General features: G+C 34.3%; 2 protein-coding genes across 38 annotated transcripts in view; one reads left to right on the top strand and one right to left on the bottom strand.

Annotated features, from left to right (window-relative positions):
- RNF19A (ring finger protein 19A, RBR E3 ubiquitin protein ligase) overlaps nt 1-25097 on the top strand; it is a 94406-nt gene that overhangs the window by 63879 nt on the left and 5430 nt on the right. For 10 of the 37 annotated variants that reach the window (XM_058275803.1, XM_023588386.2, XM_058275786.1 and 7 more), the window contains 7 exons: nt 866-1050; nt 1699-2467; nt 14525-14733; nt 19339-19486; nt 21028-21190; nt 22859-22973; nt 23496-23657. In XM_058275803.1, the coding sequence (XP_058131786.1) occupies nt 1872-2467; nt 14525-14733; nt 19339-19486; nt 21028-21190; nt 22859-22973; nt 23496-23657 (1393 nt within the window). In that variant the 5' untranslated portion in view covers nt 866-1050; nt 1699-1871. Of the gene's footprint in view, nt 1-140; nt 220-865; nt 1051-1698; nt 2468-14524; nt 14734-19338; nt 19487-21027; nt 21191-22858; nt 22974-23495; nt 23658-25097 lie in introns of all 37 variants that reach the window. The other 27 variants (XM_058275802.1, XM_058275782.1, XM_058275793.2 and 24 more) reach the window with 5 other exon arrangements.
- Nucleotides 22837-25097, bottom strand: part of SPAG1 (sperm associated antigen 1) — a 159897-nt gene continuing 157636 nt past the window's right edge. The window contains exon 20 of the mRNA XM_058275781.1: nt 22837-22967. The gene's annotated coding sequence lies outside the window, so the exon portion shown is untranslated. The remainder of the gene's footprint in view (nt 22968-25097) is intronic.

Below are 25097 nucleotides of genomic sequence, written 5' to 3'. Positions count from 1 at the left end.
GAGCTCAGTTGCTTGAGCCACAGCCACTTCCCTGTTGCATCATCTTCTTGTGGCAGCTTGCCACACCTGCCCATTACATCACTCCCTGCTTTGTTGTGTCTCTCATTATGTTTTTCTTCTTGTGTCTCTTGTTGCTTCAGCTTTCCACACCTGCCCATCGCACCAGCTCGCTGTCTTCTTTGGAAGGCACTGGGAACCAAACCAGGGACCTCCCATGTGGTAGGTGGGAGCTCAGTTGCTTGAGCCACATCCACTTTCCTTATGTATGTTTTTTTATGCACTTGTGCATTTGTTTCTCTTTTGAACTCATTGTTGGGTACTAGGATATCTATGTTCACATGTGATAGATTCTGTGAAATAGTTTTCCAAGTTGTGCCATTATAAGCTCCCACCAGCCCTGTGAGAGTTCCCATTCCTCCACATCTTTAATGTTTGTAAATGGCAGTCTTTTCATTTTAGCCATTCTGCTGGGTGTATTGTGGTCCTCAAATGTGGTTTTAATATGTATTTTCCTGATGACTAATAACATTAAACATTTTTTTATATCCTTTTGTGACGTGTCCAAGTCCTTTGCTCATTGTTCTATTGGATCATCTGATTTGTCTTATTGATTTGTAAGTGTTCTTTACATATTCTGGATACTAGTCCTGTCTTAGTTATTTGTGGCAAATGTTTTCTCATACTCCCTTAATATTGATTCTTGATTTTAGTGTAGTATTGTTTATCAATCCTTTCTTTTATTGCTAGTACTTTCATATGTGCCGTTTAAGAACTCTTCTTTTTCCCCAAAGATTTTTTAAATTTATTTATTTCTTCCCCCTCGTTGTTTTGCACTCACTGTTTGCTTGTCTTCATTTTTTTTTAGGAGGCACTGGGAACCGAACCTGGGACCTCCTATGTGGGAAGGAGGCGCCCAGTCATTTGCACCACCTCCACTCCCCAAGAAATCTTTTCATTGAAATATTCTCTTCTATTGTCTTCTGGATGATTTATGATTCCACTTTTCATCATTAGATCCATGAATCATTTGGAATTGATTTTATACATGGGGTGAGCTATAGATCTAGTTCCTTTTTTCAGATGTATAGCTATTCTTTCTTTATATATATATATATATAGTGCCCAGCAGTGTCACCTTAGTCATCAGTTGGTTGTCCTATATATATATGTAGGTCTTTCTCTGGGCTCCTCTGTTCCATTGGTCTTTGTTTTCATCCTTGTGACGTACCACAGTGTCTTAATTACTGAAACTTTATAAGTCATTATACCTGGCAGTTTAAGACCCTTACACACCCACTTTGTTCTTTTTCAAGATTGTGTAGGGTATTCTTTGCCCTTTGTATTAGTATGTATATTTTATAGTCAGCTTGTCCATTGGGAAAAAAAACAAAACTCTAAGTCAGTGCCAGGATCATTGAAGTTGGAATGATAATGATATGAAGTTTAGTGTGAGGTTTTAATAATCAGGTCAGCTCAAATCTAGAATCTTATATTAAAATTAAAGAATGTGTCCTAGTTGCTACTTCAGCATTTGTTTAATACTCTTTTGTAGACTACTTAAGAAGTTGGACTTACTTATTTTTTAAAAACCTAATGTTTAAAGAACATGCTTGTTTTGAAATTTTATAGTGTGTTTGCATGCATATAAAAACAGTAAGAATACAATTAAATGATCTTTGTGTTTTTTTTATATTTCAGAACATCTATGATGATAACAGTTTCCCATAAATTGAACTTTTTCAAGATTTTTCTGAATGAACCAAGAAAGTTTCTTACATCATGACTTAATCTGAATGCAAGAACAAGAAATAAGTTTTATTTCTAAATATAATGAAGGGCTATGTATAAATACTTAACCTGACTCAATTCTAATGAGTATTTTAGACATGAGTTTACATCGGCAAATGGGTTCAGATCGAGATCTTCAGTCTTCTGCTTCATCTGTGAGCTTGCCTTCCGTCAAAAAAGCACCCAAAAAAAGAAGAATTTCAATAGGATCTCTTTTTCGGAGGAAAAAGGATAACAAACGTAAATCAAGGGATCTAAATGGCGGGGTGGATGGAATTGCAAGTATTGAAAGCATACATTCTGAAATGTGTACCGATAAGAACTCCATTTTCTCTACAAATACCTCTTCTGACAATGGATTAACTTCCATCAGCAAACAAATTGGAGACTTTATAGAATGCCCTTTATGCCTTTTGCGACATTCTAAAGACAGATTTCCTGAGATAATGACCTGTCATCATAGATCTTGTGTGGATTGCTTACGACAATATCTAAGGATAGAAATTTCTGAAAGCAGAGTTAATATCAGTTGCCCAGAATGTACTGAACGGTTTAATCCCCATGATATTCGTTTGATATTAAGTGATAATGTCTTGATGGAAAAATATGAAGAATTTATGCTTAGACGGTGGCTTGTTGCAGATCCTGATTGTAGGTGGTGTCCAGCACCAGACTGTGGGTAAGAAGATATTTTGTTTTTTTCTTGAATTTTTTTCTTTGTGGGTAAAATTAAGAATTTGCCAACTGTTATTCAAAAAAATAAATCTTAACATGCCAGGGAATTCATTCATTCGATAGACACAGAATGCATACCATTGACTGTAAGACAAACACATACTGAATAGACAAACTTATTAAATGCATACTATTAAAGGCAGGAATCTGAACTCATTCATTTTTATATCTTCTCTGCATTACATATTCATTTAAGAGTATTTTCAAAAGAAAAGGATGAAATGGTACATGATTTAGTTGTGGGCAGAATTGATTTTCCCCATATATTTGGAGAATAGAAGAAATGATTGGGGCTTTTGTTTTGGGTGGGGGAATATTTGTGGGCATAAACGTAAATGACCCTTTTGAAAGAGACCTTAACATGAGCCACAAGATGATGTTAACATTGATAATTCATAATAAGAATTTGCTAGTCTCAAGATCTACAGCTTATGTAATACCTGTTTTGCTCAAGGTTTTGAGTTACAAATACCATTTTCCCAACATTTAAAATAGAATAGTTTTACTTCTATATTTGACTCATTATTTTTTAAAGATTTATTTATTTATTGCCCCCCTTGTGGCTTGTTCCATTCTTTGCTGTCTCTTCTCTGTGTCCATTTGTTATATGTTTTTTCTGTATCTGCTTGTTTGCCTTTGCTGGGTCATCTTGCTGTGCCAGCTCTCCATGGCGCACAGGCCATCAGCTCTCCATGGCGCACGGGCCATCAGCTCTCTGTGGCACACAGGCCAGCTTGCCTTCACAAGGAGACCCCGGGATGGGAGCCCAGGGCCTCCCATATGGTAGATGGGAGCCCAACTAATTAAGCCACAGCCGCTTCCCTTAATTTATTATTTTAACAGCAGCCCTTGTATATAGCGCATTCACTGTACACTTTTGTCAGAGGTAGGAATGATCCATCCTCTTCTCTTTAAGAATAGCAAAAGCCACAAACAATGGATGTGACTTAGCATACCATTAGTAAACCAGTGATTATCTCTAAGAGTTTGGAAAACCCAGAACTTCCAGGATTACCTAGATATAATCTCAGAGGCAAAGCTGAAATGTGAATTTAATTTATCAAATGACAATTTCCAGACTCATCTGCATTGAATCCATTATTAAACATTTGTTGGGTAGCAAATTTTCAAGTGCAAGATAGCCTATATTCCATAATTTTAAATGAGGAAAGAAATAATATGTTCCTAGCCTGTCTAAATCCCAGCCAGTTTTCCCAGGTATCACTAGCACTTAGCTATCCACCAGAGATTTCTGTGTAATATAAAGCATTGGAAAACCAAAAAATCCACAATTGCCTATATAGTTAACATTTTATGAATTCATTAGTCATGTGTAGGACTCACATTGTTCAGCACCAGATTTGAATTATGTTCTACACTGCAGTTGTATTATAACAAACAGTGAAATAATGTTTTAAAGATATTATCTAAATTGGGTATAGGTAGGCTGTGCTTCCAGGTATATGGTAGAAGCAAATTCTGGAACCTATGAAGAGCTAAACTCTCAAGAAAAAGATGGGGAAGAAATTAGAGATAAGGAACAATACTTTTAAGTAATGTGAACAGGGGACAGTTTCCTGTCAGAAAAATAGCTGAGATATAACTGCAGCACTTTTAATCCCTTGGACCACTGCACAGCATTTTCATTGGTGCAAGTGTGCACATTCTTCAGAGGAGTTTTCAAATTGGTAAATAAATTTCAGTTAAAAAAATTTTTTTGGAATCATAGCAAATGCTTCAACAGTGAGAGTTAGTGAGGGAATGCCTATATATATTGTTTTATCTGGAGAATGTGGTTTCCCAACTATCCTTCATGGAACTACAGGGTTTAAGAAGTGCTTCATGAGTTTCTCTAAAAGTTTAATAACTAAAAAAAAAAAAAAAAAAAAAAAAATGGTGAAGAGAAGAATAAGTAGACTTTGGAGTCAAAGTCTGTAGTCAGGAGAGAGAGATTGAGATAATAAATCCAGGGAGGACACAAACTTGGACACAAACTTTCTGGTCACTGAAGAGTTATATTCACTTATACAGGATTGATTGATCATATAATGACTATATCCTATACACCTAAATACTATTAACCTAACAGAACATGATCAGTAGACCTGAAACAGACCCTCATTTGTATAAACTTGATTTTAGGGGAAGCATGCCAAACCAACTGGGAAAAGATTGATTACTCAACAAATAGAATTGAGAAAATAAGCTATTTGAGGGGAAAAATTAGATTGTCTCCACATATAATACATCAAAACAAAATCAAAACAAATTAAAGAGGTAAGGTAGATAAATAAAAGAAAAAAATTAAAGAAAATATAGGTAAATGATTAGCTTACTTAGTATTGACATAGTATCTATTAAAATTGAGCATGCAACCTAGAAACTCCACTTAAATACCTTGAGAAACGTATATCTGTGTACCTGGAGACATATTTAAAAATATTCATAGCTGCAAAAAGAAAAAAACCCAAAACAAATGTCCATTAACAGTAGACTGGATAAATATATTTAGTTTAATGGTTACTTCTTAGGAGGAGGCAATGGGGATGTAAACTTTGAGGGAATTAAGGGGTTTCTAAAGCCACTGATAAGTAAGGTATCCATAGATTCCAGTTTGTCTAAGATAGTTCCTGTTTGTGCTTTTTATACTGGTGTAATTTTAAATAGCGTTCCTTCTCTAAAATATTTCTGTTTAGCTTATGAATTTAGTGACCATCCTACTTGTTATGTTCTTAATTTGTGTGGTAGGTACATGGGAATTTGTTTTATTATTCTTTATAAGCTCTTTCATATGTATGACATTTCTCAGTAAAATTTTTTAAATTTCTAGAAACGCATATATTATTATTGGGATATCTTTGCACATTTTCCTCTCATTGAGACTTCATTGTTATGAAAGAAAATAGCTTAGTATTCTAAATATTTTGAGGAGGATATCATAAGTATCATAAAGTAATAAACACCTTTATTTAATAGATTCTATTGTTGTGAAAACAACCACTTGATTGTTTTGTAAGGATAACAAGGAAATTATCTTTGATTAATTTGGCCATAAGTTAATTTTTGGTTTTGGCGAGTATTTGTAGTCTTACCCATAAAAGACAAAACATGTTACAGAGATTCTTTTTATTATCTATATATTTTTACTTATAGTGGATTTATGCTGGCTCTGTAGGTTAAGAGCATATATTATTTACTCAGTAATACAATACATTTTTTATGGTGGTGTTATGTAGAAAATATCACTGGTAACATAGGATTTATGTGTATGCTTTGAAAATATAGAATATTTGAGCCCTCATTAAAAGTTATAATTTTACTTAGCATGAGCATGTATAGATCTGATTTTGATTTTATGTTGTAAGGATTAAGTGAGATAGATCTTTAATGTCCCTAGCAAAATTCCTCACATACAGTAAGCACCTTATAGCTCTTAAATATTTATCTTTCCTCATCTTCATTTCTAAAGTATTTGTTTTTTAAAGCAGTTATTCAACAAATATTTAATGCACCTTTGTGACAGGTACTGGAGAGAAGACAAAAATCCCCGCCCTCTTGAGGTTTATTAAAATTGTCAGACTCACAGAGGAACAGTTTTTAAATTTAAACTCCATTTATTAGTTAAATCTGGCATAAGGAATCAGGTTAAATAACTGACTATTTGACATTCATTTAAAGAAATGTTTAGCGACCAGGACCATAGGCATGCATGTAATCTCTTTCATTATACAATGTATTTGAAAGTTTTTGTTTGTTTTCAGAAATTTCTAAGTGTAAAATTATGAATTTTTCCTTTTGCATTTGATATTTTTCAATATGACTGTCTTCTCTGACCATTGTTTTAATTAAACCTAGTTTAGCATACTTTGAGAAATATTGCTTTTACTTCAGCATAAGAAAGAATACTGACCTGTTTTCTATTTGAGATCTCTCAGGGTGTCTGACTTAATATTCTCTTCACTTCTGCGAGCCAGAGCAGATTAGGCTTGTTTAAAGGACAACATTTTAATAAATGGAAGTGGAATAACATGACAGAAGAAGCATGGGAAGCTACACCTGAGTGCTGTGATTTAACCAGCTTGAGGTAGCCAGAATGTTTTTAGAACATGTCAGTCCTCAAAGGTTCAGGAGAAAAATTTAGCCATGGCTGAGAAGAATTAGGGTAAAGAATATGTTAGGAAGGGAAGTACAGACCTGCCTTATATAAAAATATCTGATTATCTTCTGTCTAGGAAGCCTAGTTTGTACGTTGTCTAGGCAGATAGCAAAAAAAAGTTGACATTATTATTTCTTTCATCACTATTTCAACTGGCTAAGGCCACATCACTTACTAGCATATACCATACTTCTCATCTCATCTGAGTGCTTCTAACTTTGCTGGGGAGCTTTGAATATACTGGAACATTTATTATAATAGTTATTTAAGATCTGTAAACTTTTTTTTCTTTGTAACCACAGGTTGTAATTCCATGCTTAACAAAAATTGTCAAATGAATCAACTATGCCACTAGCATAAGTCACTTTCGAACAGTTAATACACTGTTTTAAAGCAATATGATCTACTGCAGTCAGGTTTTTGTATCTTCAAGCTAATATGCTATGGCATTTAAATGGTTCTAAATAATTAGTTTATTCTGGTAAATGAGATTATTCTTAACGGATCTTTAAAAAATGGGGCCATAGGCTTAGGGACTAAAGAACTTGTATTTTTAGAATTCTCATTAACATCCATATGACTCTCATTTCTACCCTTCAAATAGGGGTTTTACTCATAACTTGACCACCTTTTGAGGCATTTGAAATGCTTTTGTAGGCTGACCTTTTAGAAATTTTGTACAGATTACACAGATCTTTGATTTTTTCCAGAGGAAACAAGTACATGTGACTTAGAAAACAGTAGACTTTGTGTTTAGGGAGCCATAGTGAGTAAATTATGTTTCAGGGGAAGTTGTTAATATGTTAGAATGAAACATTCATAAAAGTATTTTAAGAGTTAATAGTTTGAACTGAGAGTCTCTTTAATTCTTCTTAAATGTGAAACTAATTCAGGTACCTTTTAACACTAAATGATTTAATATATACTGCCCCTATACCAAATATATTAGTTAATAGTAACATTTTTGGTAGAGTTTTAGGGAGTCATTAAAAATAACATTCCTCTCTTCACAACCTCATTCCAAAACAAGTGGAGATATAAGACACAGGAAACATGAGTTTTCTCTTACTGATTAGTTGCCTGAAGACTGTGACACACAGCTAAAATGGCTTGCTAACACACTATCCCTAAATTAGACTAACTTACCCAACTACTCTCAGGCAATTTTAGACAACTGTAAACCTCCTCCACGGCGTGAAAGTAGAACAGAATGCATCCTCTCTGTAGGAAAGCAGATCCTACAAGAGGGAACCTAAGAGATGAGTCTTACTTTATTTTTTATTTCCCACACCCATCAATCAAGTAAATCACTTTTCCTCTGGAATAATAGTAACTTCTTGAAATTGGAAACCTGAGCCTATTGATTCTGATATGAAACTTGACTTTTCCCTTTATTTGGATCACTTGATTTTGTTATTTCTGATTATATTTTCTTCTTTAAAGATTGTTTAAAGCTTTGTCCTTTAAGAATATTTTTATATTGGAGTTTGGATAATCTTTTTCTGTTCCCATTTTTAATAAAAATTTTTATTGGGATTGCCATGTTTTTCTTAGGATTACATTTTATGTAAGACATACTATTTATCTAATTTGTTCCTTCATGAGGAATTTGCTGTGTTTTGAATATACCACCCTTGTATCCCTATTTCCTCAGTGTCACTGATAGTGTAATTTGTGAAGCACTAGTACTGTTCAACTTTTCCAGGATATAAAATGTCATGGTCAATAAATTTGGGAAATACTGCATACTATATATTGAACAATGGTATATGAAAACAACTTTTAGCAAATCATATAGTAAAACAAAACCTCTTTAATTTTGCTTAGCAAAATTTCAAACTTGACCACTGAATCCTTTTTATTTTATTTTATTTTATTTTTTGAGAAGTACCAGAGATTGAACCCAGGACCTTGTATATGGGAAGCAGGAGCTCAACCATTGAGCTACAACCACTCCCTGAATCCTTTTTTAGCGTGAATCACCTGTTAATAACCCAATGAATAGAAAATACTTTGGAAAAGCTGCCTTATTTTAGCCCTTCCTTATCTTCCCCTCCTTCTTCTTATCCCTCCACTCCTGCTAAGCATCGGAAGTTTAGAGCATTTCAGGTTGCTAGAGACCTGCAGCTGAAGAATAGAGAAGGGAAATAAGACTTTGGGTTAAATAATGGTCCATAAAAGTAAATGGAGCTATCATACTAAACCAAGGTTTGGGTACGTTTAAGGCAAAGACATTTGTTTAGTTTGTACTATTCAGTTATTTCTGTAACCTACTGAGTCTGTTCTCTTCTCAAGTACTACTAATTGCAGCAGCCAGCCTCTTGAAATTTTTCTCTAAAGCAAGAATTTTGTATTTAATTTAGTTTTACTGTTTGCTTTGATGGTAATTTGAGAGTTGTTTTTCAATGGAAAATAAGTTTGGCCCCGACAATGAAAATCGTTTTCAAGAGTCCTAACTTTTTTTTAAAAGATTCATTATTTATTTATTTATTCCCCTCCCCTGCCTTTGTTTGCACTTGCTGTGTCTATTCATTGTGTGCCTATCTTCTTTTTAGGAGGCACCAGGAACCAAACCTGGGATCTCCCATGTGGGAGCGATGCACCCAATTGCTTGAGCCACCTCTGCTTCTGCTTGTTGTGTCTCTCATTGTGTTTCCTCCTTGTCTCTTCATTACGTCATCTTGTTGTGTCAGCTCACCACACCAGCCCATCATGTCAGCTTGCTGCCTTGCTCATCGTCTTTAGGAGGCACCAGGAATCAAAACCAGGACCTTCCATGTGGTAGGCCCTACTGCTTGAGCCACATCCACTTCACCTAACATTTTTGCAAAAGATGTGAATGCTAGGTACATTTAATTCTTGGATACGTTATAGAATGTGCTTAATATGGTTCTTAGGATTGAATAAGTATGTACATGAAACTCTTCTATAGTAATCACTCAGTTATTGTTAGCAATTTTTTAAGTATGAGACAAATAGACTACCCTAAGGCATCAAAATATACATTGATGAAAATAACTCTTTATTATTATTAAAGATAACCCTGTTTTTCTCTGGAATTTGCAAATTCATCAGGACTTGAATGCTTAGTTCACAGTAGGGCATCTTAGCTTTTCCATTTAAAAAAATTACTAAGAAGTAGCATAAAACAAGTTTGTTCCTTATCACTATAATTTGAGTGCGTATGATGTGCCGTGCACTAGTGCCCTTCTTTTCTCTCTCCTCTTCTCCTCCCTTCCTTTTCTATCTCCTCCCAAATCTCCCAACTCTTTGTAGAAATACTGATATTATATCCTAATTTTTGAGATGCATCAAACCCATATTTTGGCCAAATACCAAATGGTCAAACATTATATCAGTATTCCTCCAAGGTCAAAGTCAGACATCACCATCATATTTTGATAAGCTTCAGGATAAAAGAATAAATCTAAAGTTTTATTTTTTTAAATGACTTATTTTGAGAAGCAGATGTGACTCAACCAGTTGGGTGCTAGCCTACCACATGGGCAGTCCTGGTTTCAGGTCCTGGTGCCTCTTAAAGAAGATGAGGAGATGCTGTACCCACTGTGATGAGGTAGATGCCACACCTGCCGCAATGAGCTACATGCTGCACTGAGCAGACACCTAAACAGATGGCACAAGCCAGCAGACACTGCAGCCTGTGGGGTATGGATGTGACTCAGGCCGTTGGGCACTTGCCTTCCATGTGGGAGGGCCTGGGTTTGGTTCTTGGTACCTCCTGGAGAAGATGAGACAAGAGAACCATCTGGGGGGGATGGATAAATTTTAAAAATAAAATCTAAACAAGCAAAAAAGTTAATAACCAAGGATGGACTATGGTTATTAGAACAAATATGAGAACATCTCTCATGAACTATAACACATATATAAAATAATTCTTTCATTTAGCAGTCAAATATTAAATCAATGCAGGAATGAAAATTTATACTGTCAGCTGCTTCATTGTTCCTGATCATGCTGCATAATTTTAAAATTCTAAATAGATAAAAAATCAATTGTATATTATCATTATTCATTTTCTGCATAGTAGAATATAATCCAGGATAAAGTTTTACAGTAATATTTCTGTAGGAAGAATATTGTATTTAGGATATAAAGTTTGGGTAAATCTCAAAAATCTGTAGAATCTTTGTTTTCTATAAGCAGTCATTTTTAAAATATATCTTTATTATAGAAGTTGTGAACTTACAAAACAGCCATGCACATGTGTAGAATTCCCATACAACACCCCTTTACCAACACACCACACAGTTGTACAAGGAACATTTGTTACAGATTATGAGATGATATCATTGGACTATTAACCACTAACGGATCCATAGCGCAGCATTTGGCATATTTTTTCCATACTCCCCTATTATTAATACAGTATAACTTTGGCATTGATGCAAGAATATTATAGTACTGCTGTTAACTATAATCCATAGGTTACATTAATCTGTATTTTTCCCATGTTTCTGCACATTCCCACCACCATGCAATAGTGCGATATATCTGTTCCAGTTCACAGAAGGACATTCTTATATTTGTACTAACCACAATTCTCATCTACCTCTGGGTTCACTGTGTTATTCAGTCCCTAGATTATTCTCCAGCTCTTTCAGTTGACATTTACATTTACTTTTCAGCCACAGTTCCATTATAATCCAGCTGCTACTCACTATAATGTGTTACCATCAACTCTGTGCATTTACACACTTTTATAGTCAAGTTCATTAAAACTTGTACATACATTAAGCATCAGTACTCCTTCACAGTCTTCCTCTTATCTCCTCATAACCTATACTGTAGGTTTTAACTCCATATGTTTATTCTTCATATTCAGTTCATATTAGTGAGACATAACGATATTTGTCCTTTTGTGTGGCTTATTTCACTTAGCATAATGTCTTTAAGATTCATCCGTGTTATCATGTGTCCCAATTTCATTTCTTCTTACTGCAGCATAGTATTCCATCATATGTATATACCACTTTTTTTTAAGTCATTGTCAATAAACTTAAGTCTCTAGACTCCATACTATAAGGAATTGTCATCTTAAAACAATTATGTTTGTTTTGAAGTTTGAGAAGAATCTTTCTTCTTCTCAAAACTTTGTTTTACCTTCATGATTTTTGTGGCTATTGTGCCAGATTTTAGAACTTTCCTTTCCATGAAATTCTGAAATGGCAAAGTTAGCATAAGTCTTCCTAAGATGTGAATAATTCCCATATAGAACTTTTTCTTAATTAACCTGTAGCCTAAATCATTAATTAAAAATTAAATCTGTTCTTAAAAGTTTTTTTTACTGATATGAATACTAGTATACCAAACAATTCTATAAAGGTTAGGATTATAACTAATTTCTATTAATTTATCATGTATATTTTTATAGGTATTTCTTTGCCCAGATAGGATATGTTCTTCCTAAAGTTAGGTAGCCAAAACACTCTAATTTTCGTGTTAATTGTAATCCATTTCCCTGTTAATTTATTTTAAAGTACTTAAGTCTGTGCCTATATTTTGTTTTCAGAATCATTAATGATTATAAAATTTTATTCCTGCAACACAATATACATTTATACTTTGAATACCTAGTAAAATTTCACTATGTAAAGCAAGATTTTTACTGTCAATGCCCATTTTTAAAATGAATATTCAGATATTTATATGTAGAGATGGTGGTGGTAATTTGTATTATCACATAATCAAGCACAAATGCAGGTATACTAAAAATAACATGGTAGCAATCATTTACTTATTTGGCCTTCTGAAGGCAAAGGCCAAAGCTGAAGCCAATTTTGGCTGAATACTGAGGCTAATTTCATTGAATCCCTATTTTATGTGTGGAGAAAAAGTTTTAGATTATATAATTTGCCAGAAGTTACACAGGCTATAAGTGCTCAAAGTAGGATTTGAACCAGGTAGCTTCAACCTTCTGCTTTTATAAATTGTGACTGACTTTTAAAAATTGTTGGTCTTGGCATTGTCCCCTACATGAAGAGATTTCCTTCATTCTGCCATTCCCCTTCCCTTCTTCTTTCCTGCAAGTAAAGGTACGATAGAGAAAAGGTCTAGAAGAGAGTGCCATTTCCTTTTCCTAGTCACTGAAATTACTGCTTTAAAAAGCAAAGACTTCTTAGCTTATATCTTAGGTTATACCTTGGTGAAAAATAAAGTGTAGGGTTTTTTATGACTTGTTTTCTGAGACTGGGATTAATAAACTGTCTAAGAAATCTTAAAGTTCAGGAAAATGAAACTTTGCTAAATTAAAACTTGTTGATTTAAATTGTCTTTAATACAATCCTGTTCAAACATATCAGTGTTAGACAGTGATAATTCTTATATCTTAGGTTATACCTTGGTGAAAAATAAAGTGTAGGGTTTTTTATGACTTCTTTTCTGAGACTGGGATTAATAAACTGTCTAAGAAATCTTAAAGTTCAGGAAAATGAAACTTTGCTAAATTAAAACTTGTTGATTTAAATTGTCTTTAATACAATCCTGTTCAAACATATCAGTGTTAGACAGTGATAATTGGGGGGTGGTAATGTCCTCAGTCTTTCTTTTAGATGAAGGGAAAATACTTCCTGAATTATAATTTGTATACCTTTTGGTGTAGGAGATTGGTACCAAAGACCATTTTCACCATGCATCTTAGAAACAAAAATTTGAGAATGTATGCATAAATATCAGGTAATCACAAAACTTGTGAATTGACACAGTATATCATTAACTGGCAGGTGTACCTGATTCATATTCAGTATATTTTTAAATAGGTAATCCTTTTATAAACTAATAATTGTGAAAAATCAGAAATTTATAAATACAAGCAGAAAATTAAAACCCTGATAACAGGAAAACCCTTATTAAAAGAGTCTGTGGAGTGGATGTGGCTTAAGGAGTGGGATGCCTACCTCCCACATGGAAGGTCCCATGTTTGATTCCCAGGGTCTCCTAAAGAAGACAAGCAAGACAGCAAGCTGACGTGGCAAGATGACACAACGAGGAGATACAACAAGCAGGGAGTGTATATAGCTCAAGCATTTGGGTGCCTCTCTCCCACATGGGAGGTCCCTGATTCAATTCCTGATGCCTCCTAAAAAAATGAGCAAACACAGAGCATACAACAGACAGACAGAGCAGACAGCAAGTGCAAACAGTGGAGCATGGTGGAAGGGAATAAATCTTTTAAAAAAAAAGATTCTTTGTGTATTTCCATCTAGTTTTTTCTATGTGCATGTATTATTAAGATTTCTGGAAAATTGAGATTAGGCTATAGATAGTTTGATATGCTATTTTTTATATTTAGCATATTGTGAATATTCCCTTGTATCCTAAAATTGCTTTGAAAACATTAGAACTGTATAATAACTGTGTCAGTATCTCAAATCATTTCTCTATTGATAATTTAGGTATTTTCTGTTATTTTTGGAATCCTTCTCTGATAGATTCCTAGATGTGGAATTATGGGATCAAAGACTTGTTAGATCTTCTGATAGCTCTTTCCAAATAGTTTGAAAAAAAGGGGGTACCGATCTATGTTGCCAAAAATGTCATTTCACCATATTCCATCAGATTTGAGTGCTTTTTTTTTTCTTACAAACAAGTTAAAAAGTTGACTTTTTGAAATGTTTTCTAGCCATTTGTTAAGCTTCATTTGTGAACTGTTTGTTTTTTCCCTCATTTTTGTATTGGTAAGATTGTGTTAGGGTTTATAACTATTTGCTAATACATAAATAGAAAATGTTTTTCAGAAATAATGTTTTAGTTGGATAATTGTTTTAGTTAATGAATATATCTCTTATTTTCTGTCATATTTTAAATATTTTTTATTCTTTAAAGATACGCTGTGATAGCATTTGGATGTGCCAGCTGTCCAAAAATAACTTGTGGGCGAGAAGGCTGTGGAACAGAGTTTTGCTACCACTGTAAACAGATTTGGCACCCCAACCAAACCTGTGATGCTGCCCGACAAGAGAGAGCCCAGAGTTTACGTCTGAGAACTATACGTTCTTCATCCATTAGTTATAGTCAAGAGTCTGGAGCAGCAGGTATTTATGTCTAATTTTTACTAATAAAATATTTGACATGTACAGAACAGTAGTTATTCTACTGTCTTCCTTTGCTGTCCCTTCAATTTTCAAAAGTGATTTTTATGTTAGCATTTCTATCCCTGAAGCACTGTGGAAGAAAGCAGTATTGAGATTGGAAGGATTTTATTGTCAAAAAGGAAGAATTGTGTTAATACCATAATTTACAGATTTAAAGCAGTATTCGTGAACTTGGAATGCTTTCTTTTACATATTTGTGACATATATTTTTTTACTTAAGCAATCTCATCAAATTCCAGGATCAAGGATTCAAAATCATACCTTAGCAGGTTAAACACTAAAAACATACAGGTGTTTTTGACTGTGAATTTTAAATTACCTGGGGATCTGTCTTAACATGTAAATGTGTGCATCTCATAAGTCTAAAAAATTTTTACATTTTTCTTATCATCATAATGTCTTTGAATAACATATTTAAAATTTAGTATTTTACATTCACAGAATTTTCATTATTTATTGAAATTTCAATGCTTTTCAGACAGATACTTATTTTTCTTACTGATTTGAAAGACACTAATTTGGAAAATACAGAATTGAGAAGTAGTATATATTCCTACCAGTATTGTTTTGAGATTAGTCAGTTACTACATGCTACTAGGGAAAAAAGGTCATATTAAACTTTAACAAAAATTTCAACAGTTAGTATTTCATATAATGTATTTGGATTTTCATGCATGTTTATTGACTCACTTGCTTCTATTTCCTCATGAAGATTTGGGGTGGAATGGTGTAATTTGTAAATATTGGTCTAGAAGAAATTGAGAAGAAACCCAAATATCCTAAACTGTCTTCGTGGGTAGTCAGCAATAGCCTTTGGGTGGTCAACTTGAAAATGATATCCCTTTTCTCTAAATTAGGGTGGGTATTGGTCATGGGACACAAACATATATACAGTAAGAGAAGGGATTCTGGAAACAGACCGCCTAGACTCGAATCCCTGCTTCTCTACTTATTCTTTGTGTGATCCTGAGCAAGTTACTTACCTCATCTGTACAGTGATGATACTAATAATATTCACTTCCTTAGAATTGAAGCATTTCTTGGCTCATAGTAAATGCTCTGGTTATATAAGGTTGGGAAACTCAGAGAAACCCTACCTAGCCTGTTGGAGATTTGAGTATTGTTTGAGTATTCTGGACCATCATTTTTTAAAAAATGAGTAAAGGATAGCTTTTGTTATTACTTTTTAAAGAAACATCACAATCCATTCACCCAAATGAATGTCGGTTGTCTTCAAAGTAGTTACCATGTGAGGTTTTATGTTTAATTTTAGCAATGTTAACCTGGAATGCCTTATTGGTTATAGCCTTTATGTCCTAATATATTCTCTTAAATTACTCCTTTTCTTTTAAAAAGTTATTTTATTTATTTCTCTCCTCCTGCACCATTGTCTGCTCTCTGTGTCCATTTGCTGTGTGTTCTTCTGTGTCTGCTGTACCCTCGGTGGCACCGGGAAACTGACAACAGAAGCAGACAAAGAAGACGCAGAAATAGACACAGAGAACAGACAACCGGCGTGGGGGGGAAGGGGAGACAAATAAATAAATCTTTAAAAAAAATAAAGTACATGGATTTTTATCTACAGTGCTTCAAAAATCAAAGCTGTCAGTAAAATAGCTAGATGATAGTTTCTTTTGCTGTAATCTATAAAAACATTAAAATTGAACTTGCTTTCTCACTGACTGGTACAAAAAGGGAGATACCATCTAAAATGGTTTTATTAATTACCATTATTCCAGATGTCTTGGTATTCTTTGTCTCACATTATCATAATACATTCAAAAGTTATTTGTACTTATTTCTTTTTAATCCTTCACCTGCACTTAAATGTGTTTAATCATATGGTACTTTAATAAATAACTCGTAACAATGTTTATATTTGTCTTAAAACTGTATTTGTCTTTGTGAGGCTCTTATAGCAACAAAGGGGTTTATGTACTCTGAGTTACATTTTTTATTTGTTACTATATTTTTTCCCTTTTATAAAAATAAACTATTTAGTGTACTTCCCACCCTCACCTCTTATCCTTTACCACTATCACCCTAAGAGTGGTAGTGTAACCAGTGTAACCATTGTTACATTTTGTCCTAGGTCCTTGTACATAATGTGGTGCTGGTTGGTCTTGGGAGTGAGAGGGTTTGAATTTAAACATTTTGAGAACATAGTTTTTTCTTAATATAAGCGACCCATATTTTAACAGTAAACAGAAACACGGTTTTCAAAAAAGAAAAGCTTTGTCAAACACTTTAAGTGTCATAAAACTTTTTTAAGATGTCAGAGAGCTGTGAATTGATTCTTTTTTTTTTTAAAGATTTATTTATTTATCTCCCCTCCCCCCACCCTGGTTGTCTGTTCTCTGTGTCCATTTTGCTGCTGCTTCTTTGTCAGCTTCTGTTGTTGTCAGCAGCACAGGAATCTGTGTTTCTTTTTGTTGCGTCATCTTGCTACGTCAGTTCTCCGTGTGGGCGGCGCCATTCCTTGGCAGGTTGAACTTTCAGTTGCCTGTTTATTCAGCAAAACAGTTCACTTTGGATTTTTGCATTTAGAAGCTATTTTGAGAGAGATCTTTATATAATATGTACAGTACATTTTTTTCCCTAATTTGCCGGAGAGACAAAAGTAGGCAAAGCAGCCTTTCATAGAAACATAAGTATACAGGGTGTGAAAAAAGGTACTTACAGATATATTTTGAGAGAGATCTTTATATAATATGTACAGTACATTTTTTTCCCTAATTTGCCGGAGAGACAAAAGTAGGCAAAGCAGCCTTTCATAGAAACATAAGTATACGGGGTGTGAAAAAAGGTACTTACAGATATATAAAGAGACATAGCAAAATAATACATTGCTTATAGTGCCAGTTCTCTAACATTTAATCTCAGCATATTAAAAGACTTTTATATTTTTAGTGCCTTAAGAATAAACAGGGATGTCATCTTTTAGTTTGGTATCAGAGTCAAAGCCTGAGTCTCTTTACTCTTACCTTTAATTAGATTATCTGCTACTTGGGTATACATTGAAATGAGGAAGCTTATTAATATTCCATTTATGTAGTTAGCACTAGCATTTCTTTAATTTTATGTAGATGTTATATCAGGTATAAAAGCCAGTTTTTTTTTTCGTTCATCCCCCAATATTAAAAATTTTTTAAAATGTAGACTGTGTTCTCTGGATCATTTAATAATGACTTACAGGTATTTGTAATTTTCATATTCTAGTAGTTATTTATCTTGGTCTGGCTGCATAAAATATTTTGAGTTTGCTCAAAATTGCTTGAATTGTTAAAACACTAATTGTGAGCATTGACGGTTCTTAAGTTAAAAAACAGCTTTGGCCCTAGAAGAAGCATAAAGGAAACCTGAATTCACTGATAAAGCACAGGTAAAATTTGGCCATAAAACCTATAGAAAGGAGAATAGAATATTAATGCTTACAATGTAAGAAATTGGAGCAAATAATTAAGTGGTTAGCACTATAAATAACTTTTTTAAAAACCATGCCATGGGAAGCACATGTAGCTCATTAGTTTAGCATGCCTGCCTCCCACATATGAGTGAGGTCCCAGGTTCAATCCCCAGTAACTCCTTAAAAAAATTAATGAACAACAAAAAAACCCCATGCTACTGGAAAATATAGCAAGAGTAAATTAATTATAGTTTGCTATTTAAATAAATGCCAAAGTTAAAGATGGTTGGGTTATTTGAAATAACTTGTAGCTTGTGTCAGTGATTCCTTAAGTTATTTTGCCACTTGATTTTGATGTGACACTTTGGGCTTTGTAACCACATTACTATGTAAGGAGCATACACTAACAGCATTTGAGCCCTTAAGACAATCAAAAACAGTCCTGAGCATAACTAACAAGGGTTGTGTTAATTCTGAAACTGTTTTCCACTGTTGAATACTTATAACTGTATAATTCTTCCTTAACTTATTACCTCTTCTCTTTTATTCTGGGTATTGACTGATTCTTTGCAAGGTCCACCTTGTAGTTTTTCCAGTGCCTATAGTTGATGTTACTTAGAAAAGAGAAATGAATAGTACTTTATATATAGTACCTCAGATTAATGCCAAATTTTAATTTCCTATTAGTGTTTATTCACTAAATAGTATATAGAATATCTACATTTTAATTGAGATGTTTAGAAAAGTTCTAGAATATCAAATCCACCTAGAGAAAACAGCTATGGGGTAGGGACAAAAACAAACTTCATTTAGTTTACTGTTTGCCTCAAGCTTCCTTCATTGGTTCGTTTTTTTGTTTTGTTTTGTTTTTAATCTTTTGTTATTCTTCATTCTCATTATTCTGGTTTTGTCTTTGAAAAATATTTGCTATTTGAAAATGTAATGTAAAATATTCCCTTTCTCAGAAAGGAAGAAAAAAATGCTTATATACTAAAAAATCACAGGTTAAAGCTATCAGTTAACAAATTTTACATGTTAGTTTTTGTTTGTTTTAGTAGTGCCACAACTGATATTAATCTTCCCCAAATTTTTATTTTTAGGCCAATTTTACATACTAAAAAGGCTCTCTGTTTTCCCAGTAGCTGACGATATAAAGCCATGTCCACGATGTGCTGCTTATATAATAAAGATGAATGATGGAAGCTGCAATCACATGACCTGTGCTGTCTGTGGTTGTGAGTTTTGTTGGCTGTGTATGAAAGAAATCTCAGATTTACATTATTTAAGGTAAGTTTATAGAAGGAGCTATTTATATCTAAATACAATTTTCTATTGTAAGACAAAAGCATTTTTTGGAGGAAAGTATTACCCTAAGCATTTTAAAGTCAAGATTTATAAGTTATTCAAAGAGATCTGTTTTTTCCTAGTTACATAAATTTAAAAGGAACCAAATTATTTTGCTAGTTATTTGGGACTGATAACTAGTCAAAAATAGAAATGGAAATTACCTATAAAGCCTATATTTGATGCCCCATTGTAATTATGTTAGTTATTTATTTTTTAGAGTTATGTATTTTCTCCCCCTTCCCCTCCTCCCACCCTGCTATTTTTATTGTCTGTGTTGTCTTCTCATTTTCTCTTCTCTACCATTCACTGGCATTCGATCCTGGAGCCCTCTGATATGGAGAGAGGTTCCCTGTCAATTGCACCACCTCAGTTCCTGGTTTCTACTGTGCTTCACCTTGACTCTCCCCTTGTCTCTCTTTTTATTTATTTATTTATTTATTTATTTCTCCCCCCCCCCCAACCCCATCCCCCACACCGGTTGTCTGTTCTCTGTTTCTATTTGCTGCGTCGTCGTCTTTGTCTGCTTCTGTTGTTATCAGCGGCACGGGAATCTGTTTCTTTTTTGTTGCATCATGTTTTTGTGTCAGCTCTCCATGTATGAGGCACAATTCCTGGGCAGGCTGCACTTTCTTTCGCGCTGGGCAGATCTCCTTACGGGGCGCACTCCTTGTGCGTGGGGCTCCCCTACGCGGGGGGCACCCCTGCGTGGCATGGCACTCCTTGCGCGCATCAGCACTGCACGTGGGCCAGCTCCACACGGGTCAAGGAGGCCCGGGGTTTGAACCGCGGACCTCCCATGTGGTAGACGGATGCCCTAACCACTGGGCCAAGTCCGCTGCCTTGTCTCTCTTTTTGATGCATCATCATCTTGCTGCATGACTCATTTGTGTGGGGCACTGGCTTAGCATGCAGGCATTTGCACCGGCACTGTCTCACCACGCCGGCACTTGCACAGGCACTGGCTTGCTGCACAGGCACGCTTTCTCTTCTTTTTTACCAGGAGATCCCAGGGATTGAACCCAGGTCTTCCTATATGGTAGGCAGAAGCTCTATCCCTTGAGCCACATCTGCTTCCCCATTTAGTTTTCTCATGTATAAATTCCTTCATTCATGCTACAAAGTGAATTTATGATAGAATCAAATAATTGTATGCCTAAAACAGGTATAAAAATAAACACAGGCTTTGCATTAATTTACTCTTCAAAAACTAACTTAAGGTTTTGAGGGTAATGGAGGACTAGGGATAAATTTTTAACCTAAATCCCAGTTGTCAGTATCCCTTAAATATAATTTATGGTTGTTCGTACCTTAATTTTTTGACTTTTGATGATCTAAGAATTCAAAGAAAGGAAAAAAAGAACAAAACAAAACTGACTTCTAAGTATGAGAATTCCTATTTTATATATAGTCATTGTTTTAATATAGCACTTTGTTGTGATGTTTTGCAGCAGTTACTTTACATTATGATTTCTTTACATTAGTCCATCAGGATGTACTTTTTGGGGCAAGAAACCCTGGAGCCGTAAGAAGAAAATATTGTGGCAGCTGGGAACACTTGTTGGTGCTCCTGTGGGAATTGCTTTAATAGCTGGCATTGCTATCCCTGCAATGATTATTGGCATTCCTGTGTATGTGGGCCGTAAGGTAAAATGCATAATTCTTGTTGGTTCTTTATCCTATTCTAACTCTTTAAGTGTGTCTCTCTTTAGGATTGATGATGTTTTTTATTTTGTTTTTTAAGACAAATGTCATTTTTAGTTTTTTCTGTATAAATAAAGAATCATTTTATCATAGGATAATAAATGTTCAGTGTTTGGCAAGCTTCTTTGTAAACATAAAAAAACAGACTTAAAAAGTATCTGAATCTGAAAACTTCAGTACCATTTGCATTGGAAACCAACTTTAAGCATAAAATACTGAAGGATACACACCTAACATTTTTCTATGGGCATATCCTTGTAAAATCAAGTATACAAGATCTTTTTAATAAAAATTGATAGCTAAATAAAGCTTATAACACATGCCCTCAGGCAAAGAATTAGCCAGTTCCTGAATTGTTCCCTACTCAGTACAAAACTCCTTTTCACTCAGACTACTGCGATTAGTAAATATGCTGTTTTGCAGATTCCAACATGTTGGTGAAAGTCCAAATACCAATAATTATTGACAACTGATGAATTATTATTCATTAGCTAAGCATATAATTCTTTTTTGAAAGATTAAGAGGACAGTTTATGAAGTGGTTAAGAAGTCTGCTGCTGTCAAAATTAATAGATTCTCTGGATTTTTTCTTTTATTTTCTCTCTTCCCCTATATTGTGCTCTAGAATGAGAATCATGATCTTGAATTTTTTGATAATATTTTTCTTTATAACAAGGGATCTGGAAAAAAAGTGATTCTATTTAGTGATGCTTACATGTTATTCCTTTTTAAGGTCAATTTTTTTAAAAGAAGATTGGAAACTTCCTTAAGCTCTTTTACCATTTAAAGAATCTTAATTAGAAAGAAACCTGTGGAATGCTAACACTTATTAGAAGTATCCTGTTAATCAAACATCCAACTCATGTCTCTGGAAAATAATATTAATTCCTTCTCCTTTACTCATTAGATATTATACTACTCCTGAATAAAATTATAAAAACTACTTTTACTCGATTGTTTTAAAAGTAAGCACAAAGTGGAAAACGGACTTTGGCCCAGTGGTTAGGGCGTCCGTCTACCATATGGGAGGTCCGCGGTTCAAACCCCGGGCCTCCTTGACCCGTGTGGAGCTGGCCCATGCGCAGTGCTGATGCGCGCAAGGAGTGCCGTGCCACGCAAGGGTGTCCCCCGCGTGGGGGAGCCCCACGCGCAAGGAGTGCGCCCGTGAGGAAAGCCGCCCAGCGTGAAAAGAAAGTGCAGCCTGCCCAGGAATGGCGCCGCCCACACTTCCCGTGCCGCTGACGACAACAGAAGCGGACAAAGAAACAAAAAAGCAGACAAAGAAACAAGACGCAGCAAATAGACACCAAGAACAGACAACCAGGGGAGGGGGGGAAATTAAATAAATAAATAAATCTTTAAAAAAAAAAAAAAGTAAGCACAAAGTAAAGTCTGTTAAGTCACTGACTTCTTCTAGAAGTAAATTATTAATAAGCAAATTATTAGAATATGGTTTAAGAAACATAGGTTTACTTTGAATTAGAACATTCAACTATAAAAGTTGTATGAGAAATCACCCAACTTATAACTGTAGGTCAATTTCATCTAAATCAACTATGTAATTTATTTTTCTCTTTGATCTCTTACCCTCATTTTAATTTTTTATTCAAGATTCACAATCGATATGAAGGCAAGGATGTTTCAAAGCACAAAAGGAATTTGGCCATAGCAGGTGGTGTAACATTGTCTGTAATCGTATCTCCAGTAGTAGCTGCAGTAACTGTAGGTAAGAAAAAACTTAATATTAATTACCTCAGATTTTATAGAATTAAACTTTCAGGAAAGAATTTTAAAAACAAAGCATTATATTGTTGAAGACAAGAGGGTTACTTTTTTATATACTTAAGGACAATTGAAGCTGAGCCTATAGAAAGCCTCTCATTCAGTAACTCTATTGGTCAAAAGTATTATTGTAGACTCAGGAGTCTACTTTGGGGTCCTGATAAATTGTTAGTGTCTGATTACCCCCACCATTCTCTCATACAGTCCTGAGACCTGAAACTTAAAAAAAATAAAACCTTTGTATCACTTTATTTTCCTTTTCCTTCCGTTTATCACCTGATTGGCCAGGAGCTTGAATTTGCTGCATCCCCTAAGAGCTAGGTAAATCATTTTTGGCAAGTGTTCCAATCATATCTGTAGAACCTTAACACTTTACCTGGTATACCTTCTCTTGAAAAAACTTTATGAAACTTATGTTTCTGTGGTTTATTTTTTGGTTGCAGTAACTAATTTAATTCTCTTTTAGGTATTGGTGTTCCTATTATGTTAGCATATGTCTATGGCGTTGTTCCAATTTCTCTCTGTCGAAGTGGCGGTTGTGGAGTTTCAGCAGGAAATGGAAAAGGAGTCAGGATTGAATTTGATGATGAAAATGATATAAACGTTGGTGGACCTAACACAGCAGTTGGTAAATCCTTTAAGAAAGGAATAAAATGTACTTAGTTTAAGAATGGTGGGGGAGACTGTAGATATCATGCAAGTTAGAATTTCCATTACTCTTCTCTTACTAGCCTAATAGTTTTCAACCAGAAGTGCATAACTAAAACAAAATGCTGAGGAAAGAGGTATATAGATGAAAAAGATGAAATATTTCTGAGTACCTTACCTCCACTGGGAATGTAATATCTTAGAAATCCTAAGCTTTTCATCTTAAATTTTGTTAAAATTATGACAAATTAGTTAGAAAAGAATATGAAGATGCATGTGGAAAGAATATGAAGATGCATGTGGTTTGTAAAAGATAAACAAGTAGCCAATAAATAGAAACTATCTTTAACCTAATGCTACTCAAAGAAATATGGATTAGAATAATAAATGGCAGGATTAAAAAGAATGAAAATATTTTATTGATAAGAATATAAACAAGTATGTCCCTCCAAGTCTACAAGTGGGAGTATAATTAATAAACCTTAAAAAATGTGCATGTTCTATATTCCAGAAATACTTATTATAGAAATTTATCTAAAAATAAAACGGGCTGATATGCAAAGGTAATTTCCATTCTGTCTTAACGTCACTTTAATCAGATTTTAATTTCTACCATTCCAGGCTTTTATCTTTACCATTCCACCAAAGCAAAGTCACCAGTGACTTTAGTATTATCAGATATTGGTCATTTCTTGGTTCTCACTTTAATATAGCAGTGGCACCTTATTATAACATGGTAGACCATGTTCTCCTTCTTAAAACTCTCTTCACTTGCCTTCTGGAAGACTACTGCTCATCTCTCTTATTTCACTGGTTATCCTTCTCCGTATTCTTTGCTGACTGATTTTCCTCTCCTAACCACAAAATGTTAGGGTTTCCCAGGGCTTTCAGACTTTTCTTTTTCTTATCTACTCTCACTTCCTAAGTCATCTCATCTGTTAAGTAATATACAAACAAACCTCTCCCAAATTTTTATATAGGCCAGAACTCTCCCCTGAACTTCAAATTTTTGTATATTTAAATCTCCTCCTTAATCCGCATTTGAATGTCTAATAATTTCAAGTTTAACTTGTATACAACTAAACTCTTCCCTCTCAAACCTATTCTTTCCTCAGTCATCCCCACTTCCATAAGTAGTTTCTCCATTTTTCCTGTTGTTGGAGCCAGAAACCTTCACTCATCAGTAACTTCCCTTTTCCCCCTCATTTCTTGAATTTGATCAATCAGTAAATTGTTTTACTCTTCTTTCATTATTTAACATTATCTAATCACTTCTCATGCTCTTCACTGCCAATTCCACTAACCCAAGGTACTATCTTCTTTACTGGGCTAATGTAATAAGAACCTGCTCCCTGCTCTGCTACTCAGCTTCACTCATTTATAATCTATTCCTGCAATGCTGTGACAACTCTGAAAGGTA

This window comes from Dasypus novemcinctus, chromosome 14, assembly GCF_030445035.2.
Source record: "Dasypus novemcinctus isolate mDasNov1 chromosome 14, mDasNov1.1.hap2, whole genome shotgun sequence".
In the NCBI taxonomy this organism is placed as follows: domain Eukaryota; kingdom Metazoa; phylum Chordata; class Mammalia; order Cingulata; family Dasypodidae; genus Dasypus; species Dasypus novemcinctus.
This window is presented reverse-complemented; position numbering and strand designations above follow the sequence as displayed.